Source organism: Lineus longissimus, unplaced genomic scaffold (assembly GCF_910592395.1).
Source record: "Lineus longissimus unplaced genomic scaffold, tnLinLong1.2, whole genome shotgun sequence".
In the NCBI taxonomy this organism is placed as follows: domain Eukaryota; kingdom Metazoa; phylum Nemertea; class Pilidiophora; order Heteronemertea; family Lineidae; genus Lineus; species Lineus longissimus.
The window spans coordinates 118250-131629 of record NW_027020282.1 but is presented as its reverse complement, the minus strand read 5'-3'; the positions used below and the strand labels follow the sequence as shown (position 1 = coordinate 131629).

The 13380-nt window shown below is 41.8% G+C and overlaps 1 protein-coding gene across 1 annotated transcript; it reads right to left on the bottom strand.

The window, feature by feature from the left end:
* Positions 1-6620: 6620 nt before the first annotated feature.
* LOC135503568 (uncharacterized) lies at positions 6621-9140 on the bottom strand. Its single transcript, XM_064797171.1, has 2 exons — positions 7919-9140; positions 6621-7096 (listed from the first exon to the last, which is right to left on the bottom strand). The coding sequence occupies exons 1-2, from the start codon at positions 8763-8765 to the stop codon at positions 6933-6935; spliced, it is 1011 nt and encodes a 336-aa protein (XP_064653241.1). The 5' UTR covers positions 8766-9140; the 3' UTR covers positions 6621-6932.
* Between the last annotated feature and the right edge of the window lie 4240 nt (positions 9141-13380).

Here is a 13380-nt window from a genome sequence, read left to right as displayed (position 1 = left end):
CCTTTAAAGGGGTACTATAGGTAGGAGCTGGGGTGAAATTGCCTGAGGCGTAGGGGATCGATTGGGACTATATACACATACAAATATTGAGGGGGGGGGACAATTTTGAGTACACCGTATATTTTTACGATTATTTGCAATGGGACCTTTGCATGGTGGGGGGGGGGGGATATTTATTGGTAATAAACGTCAATCAACAATAACATAACGATATTTTATAATTAAAAGTAAATACACCGATCGAAAAACCTACTTTTATTTCATTCATGGCCTATTATAGCCTAGGGCAGGCCCAAGTACATGTACATGTACACAGTGTAGGCCTACTAGGCTTTTCTGTACAGACTATGCGTGAATGTATCATGTATATCATACAGTAGTAACAGAGCATGCACTGCACACTACTCATCCGGAATTCGACAGGTTTCCCTACCGTCATCCTAGTCCCTACTGAACTAATTAACTTCGGAAATTTGGACAGGCCTCGAAAAGGACAATAGGGCCGTTTAGACGACAGGCGAAAAGACCGCATTCGGATCGAATCTGGATGAATCCGGATTAAAACCACCCAAGGCGATAGTACCTTTTTAGTCCGGATGCAACCACATTGATCCGGATCTTTTTGCGTTTACACGACGAAAAATTAATCCGGATTCGGGACGCATCCGGATTTTTTCGCGTCGTCTAAACGGCCCTAATGTTTCTCCTATACACGATCATGCATGCCCCTGGACGATTTGATTGTGACATTCGACAGGTTTCAGAGAGGGCAATGTTTCTACTAGACACTGGCGTCCAAGTCTCTGGGCGACTGCACTGGCTGTGACGTTTACAGGCCTCAAAGAGGACAATGTTTCCACTGGACGACATTGCTGTGACGTTTGGACTGGCGTTATAGAGAACAATACTTTACGTCTACACCAGGCAGTGAGAGGGCAATGTATACCCAGCTCTAGACCATCATCATTTTCCCTGGACTTGCAATTGGTTGTGACGTTTGGACAGAGGCCACTGAGAGGGAAGTGTTTCCCATTTACACTGTCATTCTAGTTCTTGAACGACTTGGTTGGAACGTTAAGGCAATCCCTTGAAGAAATGGTTGTGACGTTAGGACATCATTCGGAGAGGACAATATTCCTCCTATACACCGTCACTCATAGTCTCTGACCAAAGTTCTTGTGACGTTAGGACAGTATTGCTCGGAAAGGACAAATATTTCCCGAAAACATAGATCTTTGAGTCCTGAAATAATTGGTTGTGACGTTTGGACATCCATCAGAGAGGACAATATTTCTCCTTATGTACACAATCATTCCAGTCTCTGAACAAATTGGTTGTGACGTTAGGAAATGTCTCGAAGAGACAATGATTTCCCTATACATCGCCTTTCAGGTCCTCGGACGACTTAACTCGTTGTCACCTTTGACATCCTTCGGAGAGGACAAGGTCAATGTTCCCATACATCATGTCATCAAGCTTGGTCCTGGACGTATCGGGATAGAAGTGCAGTCTCATTGAAGTGCTCTTTAGACCCTAAGTCCTGGTGAAATGTGTCCTAGGATATTTTATTGTGGTTTAAATTGCCAGGGGGACAATTTCACCCAAGGAAAGCTGTCCAACGCCTCGGAAATAATTTCCGTCATCACAGTGAGTAAAGGTATCAGCTGGCCTTAACAAAATACGTGTACTGGAGAGAAAATGACGACAAAAAGAAGACAAAAGTCCAGTTTATTTCTAGGGGCGCAAGGCTACGCATATCCTATTTTTATCCACAAATACCCCATGAACATTATAATGGTAGGACCACGTTTCTATTGTGTCGCAAAGGAAAACCGATACCTTTATCCACCGTGGATATGGACTTCTTTCCAGAAAATTTAGTATTTCTCATAAAATATCAAGATGTTCAGACTGTTAATTTGGTAATAAATCAGCGTACCAAATGTGGTTTCGAATGAATTACATACAGTATCTACCTGTATAATTTGCCTCAGCCTAAGCCTAGTAAATTTTATAAGTCCATATTATGGTTCATACAGTCGGACTGAGTGTGTCGAGAAGAACAGCCGATTATAATAACAAAAATCCCGGGGTGATTGTGTAATGCGTTATAATATTCAAAACCGGTGTAAAAGAAATGCAAGTCCCCCCGGAATCGAAGTCCCCCCGGAATCGAAGTCCGGTCCTTTTGTTAAAGTGAATAGAGTCGCCGAGTTCCTTTGTTGAAGATTATGTAGCTAACCCTAACCAAACCATTAACCACGTTTGTTGACAATAAACAGCTATCGTATGGGGTCCTGCAGTCCTAGGTCGTCCATTCCTTTTACACCGGTGTAATGTTTTTGAGTGTTTCTGTTTTTGAGTGTTTCCCCTCATTGTTTGGGAACGCTCAAAAATAGATTGACGAGTTTTTCTGTGTATCCCCCCTATTGAAAAGTCATGGTCTCTCTAGCTGCCTATTGTTTGGAAACACTGAAACATGGGGAACAACCACAGATGTTACACCGGGCCTAAAAGTGGTCATAAATCCAGAAGATCGCCTGTTACGAATGTCTGTGGTTTTTATTAGGTTATGGAATTATTGGTTACAAGCACTACACCCGTGTGGCAGGCAGGTTCAAATGGGCTATACCTTGAATAGATTGAATTGCAATGAAAACCTAATGCAATATCAAAGGAGCAATATCGAAGGGTAAATTAAACCAACCATTTGTCCACATACTCGGACCCTGAGGCTTTATTGGTTATATTCTTTTTATGACATTTAACGATGTTACTGTCGCTTCTAATGCATGTGAGGTAATCCTTTGACACTGAAGATGATTGGCGTGGTCACTTTCACAATTCTATGCAATTGAAATGTGACAGTGTCGAAAAGTTACAAGCAAGTATTCACACTGAAGAAGAATTTTAATCATGAAACATAAATATTGTCAGTGCATGTATTTGAATTAGTTGCTTCATGTGAACGTGTCATTTTGACCCCCCCCCCTACCAAAAAGCTAACTACACCCCTGCTCCTTCTAAATGGAAGTGAGAAGCCGTTTCGTATCTCGTATCAAGAGGCCATGTAATTGCTGATAACAAGATGCAAAAGATGATCGCGTAACATGTTATGGATTTGCTCGAGAATAAGCTTTGGTAATGCCATGGGGACAACCAAAGCGCCTATAAAGGTATTTATTCTCCATTAACGATTGCCCAGAAGTGTCACACCGCCCAAGCATAGCCACATTCCCCAACATGAATACTTCCCTTACGCAACCAGTTATGTCATGTAGGCATTTCAATTTTCTTTTTATTTTAGTATTATGAGATTCATTTTAGATGCGTTTTTGCCACTGGCGAAAATTTGACTTTGATTATCACAAATTCGACTATTTTTGTGATATCTTTAAAAAGCGATTCCCGACCAAAACCGAGTACAGGTACAGCCGAAGGTCCCTCTATGTCTTTTTATTTCTGTAACACAAATAGGTAAGGTTGCAGAACAGGTGCCACAGAACGCGTGTATTGGCAATATTGGTTATGTGGTCATCATCAATCATTTTCACTCGTTTGCGTGGCACTACATATAGACATTGTTTCCTTTCCATGACAGTGATATTAACGGTTTTTGCTTTTCAAAACGATTGCCTTTGTGAAGAGTAATTTAAATGGAGTAAGCTTGAGTAAGCTTGGAGTAAACAGTTGTGGTCCCCGTGAACTACCGAGACTATTAACACCGTGCACTAACATAGATGTCATCAAACTGCTTGAATTATATGCAACATGGTTGCGTGGACTATACACATGCTGTTTCGACGTAATCGGTATCGTTCATTACAAAAACTTTCGTCCTCATCATTTCGTGCCTATTTCCAGCAACGCCGTGACGTTCCATCCACGCCGTGAGGTAGTTGTTGTTTTAGCAGCGACAACAAACGACCAACTAAAAAGCGCCTACAAGCGACCAAATGCGTCCGAACACATGCTTCTCATCACATGTCATAATAATCGTTGCCTCTCTGTACTACAAGTTGGTCCCCAAATGAGCCCCCCGACCAAAACCTAGTTCGGGTATTAATGAGTCAGAAGCTAATCGTGGATAGTTTAAACCAAAGAACAAATATATTCCCAGTCGGTTCGAATTCGGGAATGAAGGACACTTGCTTCTTACTACCCCTACTACGCAACGAAGCCTTTGTAATATGTGAATAAACAAAGCTACACACGAGTTGTTTACAAGGTTTAGCTTTAAAGGTCGTAAAGGACGTGAAAATTCAACTTCAGAATTGCCGTGAACAATCCGTAGCTGGCCAGGAGCGTAAGGTCCCAGGGAGGTCCCGAGTTCGAATCCATGCACTCTGAATATTTTCACTTCAGTTTTTCTTTTCACGTCTTGTTGATTGTGCAGGCAAGTGCCGTGAGACGAGTCGCAGGGTGTCTATAGCCAAATTCATTCTCCGCCACGCGACCATCAGCCGATCCATGATTTGTATTGTTAATTTCCGCGCCACTGCGGTATTAAAATATAAAACGACGGCGATGGTCGCGCGTCGGAGTATGATTTCTGTTCTATGTGCATGGTCATGGTCGGGCTTTTGTGTTTTCTGACTTTGACGCTGGGGGTTTTATGCATGCACATGGCAAGCCCTCGAAAGTCCCTGCAGGGCTTTTGATATAAGTCTGCAACACAAATATGTAAGGTTGCAGAACTGGTGCCACATAACGCGTGTTATATTTATTGGCAATATTGGGTATGTGGTCATCATTAACCATTTTGGTCCTTTATGTGGCACTACATGTAGCTATTGTTAGCCTAAAGTGGAATTCGACATTGTTTTTTTTCTTCTTTTAGCAGTGATGTTGTTGTTTCTTGGTTGTGACAGCAGATTCGGTGAGATCAATGAACTATTTTCACCTTACTAAAGTAGTACTGCTACTAGGTCTGCATGTACGGCGCGTCTGAAACAGCCTTTTCCTCGTCAAACAGTACCCGGCCGGTATAAATGAATGCACCGATGGACGAGTTATACGGACATCTACAAAGTGACACACTTTTTATGTGGACCATAGGGTGAAGGTCACATGTGGCCCCACAGTCCGGAGAAATATCCGTTTGCGTGTCCCCGGAAGTAAGTAAGATATCAAACACTAAATCTGGTGTAGTTAGGAATAAGCATTGCATTCATCAGTGCATTATAATGAACTACACCCATATATTAGACGCTCATCATGGAGATACAGGTAAGAACTAGTATTGGGCAATTCGCCTAACAGCAAATTGCAGACCATATCCCTGGTGAAAGTATTTTGTCATGTTGAGAAATTAGGTTTGCACCAGGATATAACCAGATAAATCAGAGGCAAATAACCCTGAATAACCAGCTGAATTAGGTTGTGACAGTAGGTGCATCATAAATACTAGAAATAGCGATGGTTCTGGGACTGCAACAACTCAGCATATGGATGGTCAGAATCCAGCAGACAACAAGCAAATGTAATCTGAATCTCAACATCTTTCGTATCTTTTGACGAGTTTTCTGGTCGAGTGAGGGAAACCAGTTGGCCATCTGATATGGCTGGTGGGGATGAAAGCTCCCAATGTTGGGACGACCAATAAATGAGAGTTGAACATTGAATTCCTTTGAAGCGTAGGTTGTGACGAGTCGGGCCAGTTTGTGCATGATTACAACATAGGGGTAACTTGTTGCAACAATCCTTTTTTAGTGTAGATTGTGAAGGAATAGTCTTGATCTTTCAATGAATTCCTTTGGTATGGTGCAACAAACCAGTCCAGTAGATATATACATGGTCATAGCATACGGCATCGAGACAACCAGTATGCAAGGTTACGGCCAGGCCCAAGGGGTATGACCGATCAGCACTAAGAGTAAAAACGTAACATGCAATAATATCTTTTTAAACTAACTGCCACAGTAGGTTTATTTATTCAGTCTTTTTGAAGTAAAAGTATTGCAGTGAAAAAGAACGAAATACGGCTGGAATATTATACTGGTTTGTCTTCGGACGGCAAATTCAGCACTGCACCGATGTCAAGGTTAAGACGGTTATACGACTTTTCCTCATCAGCTCCTCGTGGTCAAGGCTCCTATATCCGTGACTGATGCGGTCGCAGAACAGAACAGATGCTGATCATCCCCGTCAGGCTGTAAAACAGAGCGAGGAAATATTTTAACTTCACCAGAAGTTTTATCATTCATTATTCAGACCAACAGACACTGTTACCTGCTAATAGTCTATGAATTTCATTGTCATAATTCAGAACAAACACTTATCACCTTTGCTGACAATATTTTCAGAAGGTGTGTATACATTCGTGTGTCCATTTACACTGCACGTGTATACGTGCTTTACTGTACATTTCTACAGGAGTGAGCAGGATGTACAGAAAAACGATCTCCAAAACTGTTGCTTTCAGCACTCGCGACACGTTAAGCGAGGTTTCAGCAATTATTTTCAGTGAAGGTATATCTCATGTGTAGAGTCTGGGTGATTTTGAGACATTCTTAGGTGTTTAAGGCGCACAGTTTGATGAAACTTGCCCGAATTCGTAATTTTTTTGATGAATGTATATCCGCCATTGCGGGGATCTGGAAACTTTTGTTAACCCTTTTAAAACTTACATATTTTCTTTTCAGACTCATAGTATGGCACTGTTCAATTTTTTTATTGCTGGGCAGGGCTAGCTGTTGGCCAAAACATGACAAGCTCTGTAGCTTGCTTATCGTGAGTCGGGAGGCAACAAAAATTGGTCTTTTATACAGTTTACCAAATGCAAAATTGGAAAAATATAACTTTCGTTGTGGAACCTGCACAGTGTAAATCAATTCATGTCACTGACAGATGGACGGACGCCATCTGAGCCTTTCTACTACCTCAGCTGACCCTAACATGCCTAATTAGCATTAGTTCAATAGTTGTTCTACTTACAGACGAAAATCAAGGAAGTCGAATGCCTTGGAAACAGGAGTTCTAGTGTCCATAGACTGGTCAGCCAAGGTGTTCTGACGAAGAAGTTTTACTCTATCCTCTTCCCCTTGGACATTTTTCAACAGATCTTCCAGCATTTTCTTACTTGGGTCTTTGCATTCTGAAAGTATATTTAGACTATTTCGAGAACCAATATTTGCTTCATTAAGAGCCACTCTCTGAGAGCGTAGCACTGATTACGGAAATGACCCCCCCCCGTAGAATTGTATCAAACTTTGTGTGCGAGTACATACAGTAACAGTACCTAATCCCCAAAGCTTTTGGCCACGGGTCACTTTGTTCGGTTACAGCGTCACTTCATTTTGAAATTACCGAAAATTCACATGAATTGTAGCCAAGTGCAAGACATGACAAATTTAATGGACCAAGTGGCGTAAAATTTGATCAATTGGTTACGGTTTAAATGCTTCATGAACAACAAAAACCATTTTAAGATTTTGCCATCTTTCGTCAAGTGTTAGACGTGTTGACCTCCAGTTAAAAAAGATGGATTTTCAAAAATGATTTTTTTTTCTTGTTCATGTGGCATTTAAAACAGTAACCAATCTACCAAATTTTACACTGGGTCACACGAAATTTGTCATGTCTTGGCAATGGTATTCCCTCAATGAATTTGTTCTTCGCCTGCAATCAGCTACATGTATTTCACAACCTATTTTTCTGGGAGTGTAAGAAGCTTTTCCAAATTTGTTTTAAATCTCATATGGTAGAAAAACGTGTTATTATTATTTCTACTCATGGCTGCCTGGATCGCTGCCAGGAGGGGCTCAACTCGGCTTTTGAATTTTTCCATTTTTTATGCAATTTCTTGATGGAAAACTACTAATGTAGAGTGGAACTGGAGTGGAAGGTGACAAGGATAGGAAGCCGACAGCATGGTAATAATGTAGGCTACTTGATACCCCACTGTTTGTGAACTTACCGGCTGCATTGGCATTGGCTGAGCTTCGAACCATGAATGAATCCGAAAATGCCAAGGACATCTCCTCATCAATATCTGGCTGGGTTAAGTTTCTATCGACAATTTCCATAATGTTGTACCTTCGCACAACTTCATGTTCAAATTTGGCCCACCACTTATCGCACTTGTCTGGATCACGGTTCGGCTTTATCATGTCTCGAAGAAGGCTTTTGTAATCATATTCATAGTGGACACGGTCACGGCTGAATCCTTTGTTTTCTTTGATGTGCATCTCTACCGCTGGCGTTGGCAGCTGCAATGGTGTCAATTGCAATGACTCGGCAGTCAGTTCCAGTGGGCATGGCAGAGCAGATTCTGATTCTGCCTGTTGCTTCTGTGACCGTGAGGCCGAGTGGGAGGATTTCTGTTGTTCACCAGTAGATTTAGACCTAGGCCTACTGGTACAAGATGTACTACGCTTAGACCGAAGTTTCCGATCAGTGGCAGAAGAAAAGCCGGAAGCAGACATCTGGATCTTCTGATGGACCGCATCCATGACGTCGTCAACGCCGACGGGATGCATATACTGCGACTTGTGAATGGGGACACAATAAATGTTCAGTTTTTCAGCATGGCACCGTTTCCAGCGAGATGCGGAGTTTGGAATTGGCGATTCCGAGCGTAAAGTAGAGGATGTTGCAATGGCCTTCTCCTGATCGACCCCATCGCCGAGTTTAAAGTATTTGAAGTCAGCAGCAAGCTCATGTTCACGTATCTCGTCGCCGTCGGTATGTTGGCAAAGACACGCCGCCATTTTGGGATGATGTGATATCCTATCCGTGATAGCAGGTCCGTGATAGCAGGTCATGTGCTGCAATCATTGTAATAATGCCCACCAACTCTCTTGCACTCTTAAGTAATTTCTGTATTATTTGATTACTTTTATTACTTATTGCTCTCTTTTCTTCTGACTCTCTATCTGCACTGCACTGTTTATTGTATTTTCGTCCCATGTAAAATGTAAATTTTATACGGATTCAATAAACTTTTGTAATTTGTAATTTGTAATTTGTAATTTGTGATCTTTCGCGGGAAATGAAATTATAAACAAACGCACGTGCGCAGTTCAAATGTCAACAATTCACATCCTGACAATATCAGGCCGTTTCCCTCGATACATACTGACTTTGTATAACTTTATCTTGCCTGCCTAGCTGCTGCCTATACTGTCCCTTTAAAGGGGTACTATAGGTAGGAGCTGGGGTGAAATTGCCTGAGGCGTAGGGGATCGATTGGGACTATATACACATACAAATATTGAGGGGGGGGGACAATTTTGAGTACACCGTATATTTTTACGATTATTTGCAATGGGACCTTTGCATGGTGGGGGGGGGGGGGGGGGGGATATTTATTGGTAATAAACGTCAATCAACAATAACATAACGATATTTTATAATTAAAAGTAAATACACCGATCGAAAAACCTACTTTTATTTCATTCATGGCCTATTATAGCCTAGGGCAGGCCCAAGTACATGTACATGTACACAGTGTAGGCCTACTAGGCTTTTCTGTACAGACTATGCGTGAATGTATCATGTATATCATACAGTAGTAACAGAGCATGCACTGCACACTACTCATCCGGAATTCGACAGGTTTCCCTACCGTCATCCTAGTCCCTACTGAACTAATTAACTTCGGAAATTTGGACAGGCCTCGAAAAGGACAATAGGGCCGTTTAGACGACAGGCGAAAAGACCGCATTCGGATCGAATCTGGATGAATCCGGATTAAAACCACCCAAGGCGATAGTACCTTTTTAGTCCGGATGCAACCACATTGATCCGGATCTTTTTGCGTTTACACGACGAAAAATTAATCCGGATTCGGGACGCATCCGGATTTTTTCGCGTCGTCTAAACGGCCCTAATGTTTCTCCTATACACGATCATGCATGCCCCTGGACGATTTGATTGTGACATTCGACAGGTTTCAGAGAGGGCAATGTTTCTACTAGACACTGGCGTCCAAGTCTCTGGGCGACTGCACTGGCTGTGACGTTTACAGGCCTCAAAGAGGACAATGTTTCCACTGGACGACATTGCTGTGACGTTTGGACTGGCGTTATAGAGAACAATACTTTACGTCTACACCAGGCAGTGAGAGGGCAATGTATACCCAGCTCTAGACCATCATCATTTTCCCTGGACTTGCAATTGGTTGTGACGTTTGGACAGAGGCCACTGAGAGGGAAGTGTTTCCCATTTACACTGTCATTCTAGTTCTTGAACGACTTGGTTGGAACGTTAAGGCAATCCCTTGAAGAAATGGTTGTGACGTTAGGACATCATTCGGAGAGGACAATATTCCTCCTATACACCGTCACTCATAGTCTCTGACCAAAGTTCTTGTGACGTTAGGACAGTATTGCTCGGAAAGGACAAATATTTCCCGAAAACATAGATCTTTGAGTCCTGAAATAATTGGTTGTGACGTTTGGACATCCATCAGAGAGGACAATATTTCTCCTTATGTACACAATCATTCCAGTCTCTGAACAAATTGGTTGTGACGTTAGGAAATGTCTCGAAGAGACAATGATTTCCCTATACATCGCCTTTCAGGTCCTCGGACGACTTAACTCGTTGTCACCTTTGACATCCTTCGGAGAGGACAAGGTCAATGTTCCCATACATCATGTCATCAAGCTTGGTCCTGGACGTATCGGGATAGAAGTGCAGTCTCATTGAAGTGCTCTTTAGACCCTAAGTCCTGGTGAAATGTGTCCTAGGATATTTTATTGTGGTTTAAATTGCCAGGGGGACAATTTCACCCAAGGAAAGCTGTCCAACGCCTCGGAAATAATTTCCGTCATCACAGTGAGTAAAGGTATCAGCTGGCCTTAACAAAATACGTGTACTGGAGAGAAAATGACGACAAAAAGAAGACAAAAGTCCAGTTTATTTCTAGGGGCGCAAGGCTACGCATATCCTATTTTTATCCACAAATACCCCATGAACATTATAATGGTAGGACCACGTTTCTATTGTGTCGCAAAGGAAAACCGATACCTTTATCCACCGTGGATATGGACTTCTTTCCAGAAAATTTAGTATTTCTCATAAAATATCAAGATGTTCAGACTGTTAATTTGGTAATAAATCAGCGTACCAAATGTGGTTTCGAATGAATTACATACAGTATCTACCTGTATAATTTGCCTCAGCCTAAGCCTAGTAAATTTTATAAGTCCATATTATGGTTCATACAGTCGGACTGAGTGTGTCGAGAAGAACAGCCGATTATAATAACAAAAATCCCGGGGTGATTGTGTAATGCGTTATAATATTCAAAACCGGTGTAAAAGAAATGCAAGTCCCCCCGGAATCGAAGTCCCCCCGGAATCGAAGTCCGGTCCTTTTGTTAAAGTGAATAGAGTCGCCGAGTTCCTTTGTTGAAGATTATGTAGCTAACCCTAACCAAACCATTAACCACGTTTGTTGACAATAAACAGCTATCGTATGGGGTCCTGCAGTCCTAGGTCGTCCATTCCTTTTACACCGGTGTAATGTTTTTGAGTGTTTCTGTTTTTGAGTGTTTCCCCTCATTGTTTGGGAACGCTCAAAAATAGATTGACGAGTTTTTCTGTGTATCCCCCCTATTGAAAAGTCATGGTCTCTCTAGCTGCCTATTGTTTGGAAACACTGAAACATGGGGAACAACCACAGATGTTACACCGGGCCTAAAAGTGGTCATAAATCCAGAAGATCGCCTGTTACGAATGTCTGTGGTTTTTATTAGGTTATGGAATTATTGGTTACAAGCACTACACCCGTGTGGCAGGCAGGTTCAAATGGGCTATACCTTGAATAGATTGAATTGCAATGAAAACCTAATGCAATATCAAAGGAGCAATATCGAAGGGTAAATTAAACCAACCATTTGTCCACATACTCGGACCCTGAGGCTTTATTGGTTATATTCTTTTTATGACATTTAACGATGTTACTGTCGCTTCTAATGCATGTGAGGTAATCCTTTGACACTGAAGATGATTGGCGTGGTCACTTTCACAATTCTATGCAATTGAAATGTGACAGTGTCGAAAAGTTACAAGCAAGTATTCACACTGAAGAAGAATTTTAATCATGAAACATAAATATTGTCAGTGCATGTATTTGAATTAGTTGCTTCATGTGAACGTGTCATTTTGACCCCCCCCCCCTACCAAAAAGCTAACTACACCCCTGCTCCTTCTAAATGGAAGTGAGAAGCCGTTTCGTATCTCGTATCAAGAGGCCATGTAATTGCTGATAACAAGATGCAAAAGATGATCGCGTAACATGTTATGGATTTGCTCGAGAATAAGCTTTGGTAATGCCATGGGGACAACCAAAGCGCCTATAAAGGTATTTATTCTCCATTAACGATTGCCCAGAAGTGTCACACCGCCCAAGCATAGCCACATTCCCCAACATGAATACTTCCCTTACGCAACCAGTTATGTCATGTAGGCATTTCAATTTTCTTTTTATTTTAGTATTATGAGATTCATTTTAGATGCGTTTTTGCCACTGGCGAAAATTTGACTTTGATTATCACAAATTCGACTATTTTTGTGATATCTTTAAAAAGCGATTCCCGACCAAAACCGAGTACAGGTACAGCCGAAGGTCCCTCTATGTCTTTTTATTTCTGTAACACAAATAGGTAAGGTTGCAGAACAGGTGCCACAGAACGCGTGTATTGGCAATATTGGTTATGTGGTCATCATCAATCATTTTCACTCGTTTGCGTGGCACTACATATAGACATTGTTTCCTTTCCATGACAGTGATATTAACGGTTTTTGCTTTTCAAAACGATTGCCTTTGTGAAGAGTAATTTAAATGGAGTAAGCTTGAGTAAGCTTGGAGTAAACAGTTGTGGTCCCCGTGAACTACCGAGACTATTAACACCGTGCACTAACATAGATGTCATCAAACTGCTTGAATTATATGCAACATGGTTGCGTGGACTATACACATGCTGTTTCGACGTAATCGGTATCGTTCATTACAAAAACTTTCGTCCTCATCATTTCGTGCCTATTTCCAGCAACGCCGTGACGTTCCATCCACGCCGTGAGGTAGTTGTTGTTTTAGCAGCGACAACAAACGACCAACTAAAAAGCGCCTACAAGCGACCAAATGCGTCCGAACACATGCTTCTCATCACATGTCATAATAATCGTTGCCTCTCTGTACTACAAGTTGGTCCCCAAATGAGCCCCCCGACCAAAACCTAGTTCGGGTATTAATGAGTCAGAAGCTAATCGTGGATAGTTTAAACCAAAGAACAAATATATTCCCAGTCGGTTCGAATTCGGGAATGAAGGACACTTGCTTCTTACTACCCCTACTACGCAACGAAGCCTTTGTAATATGTGAATAAACAAAGCTACACACGAGTTGTTTACAAGGTTTAGCTTTAAAGGT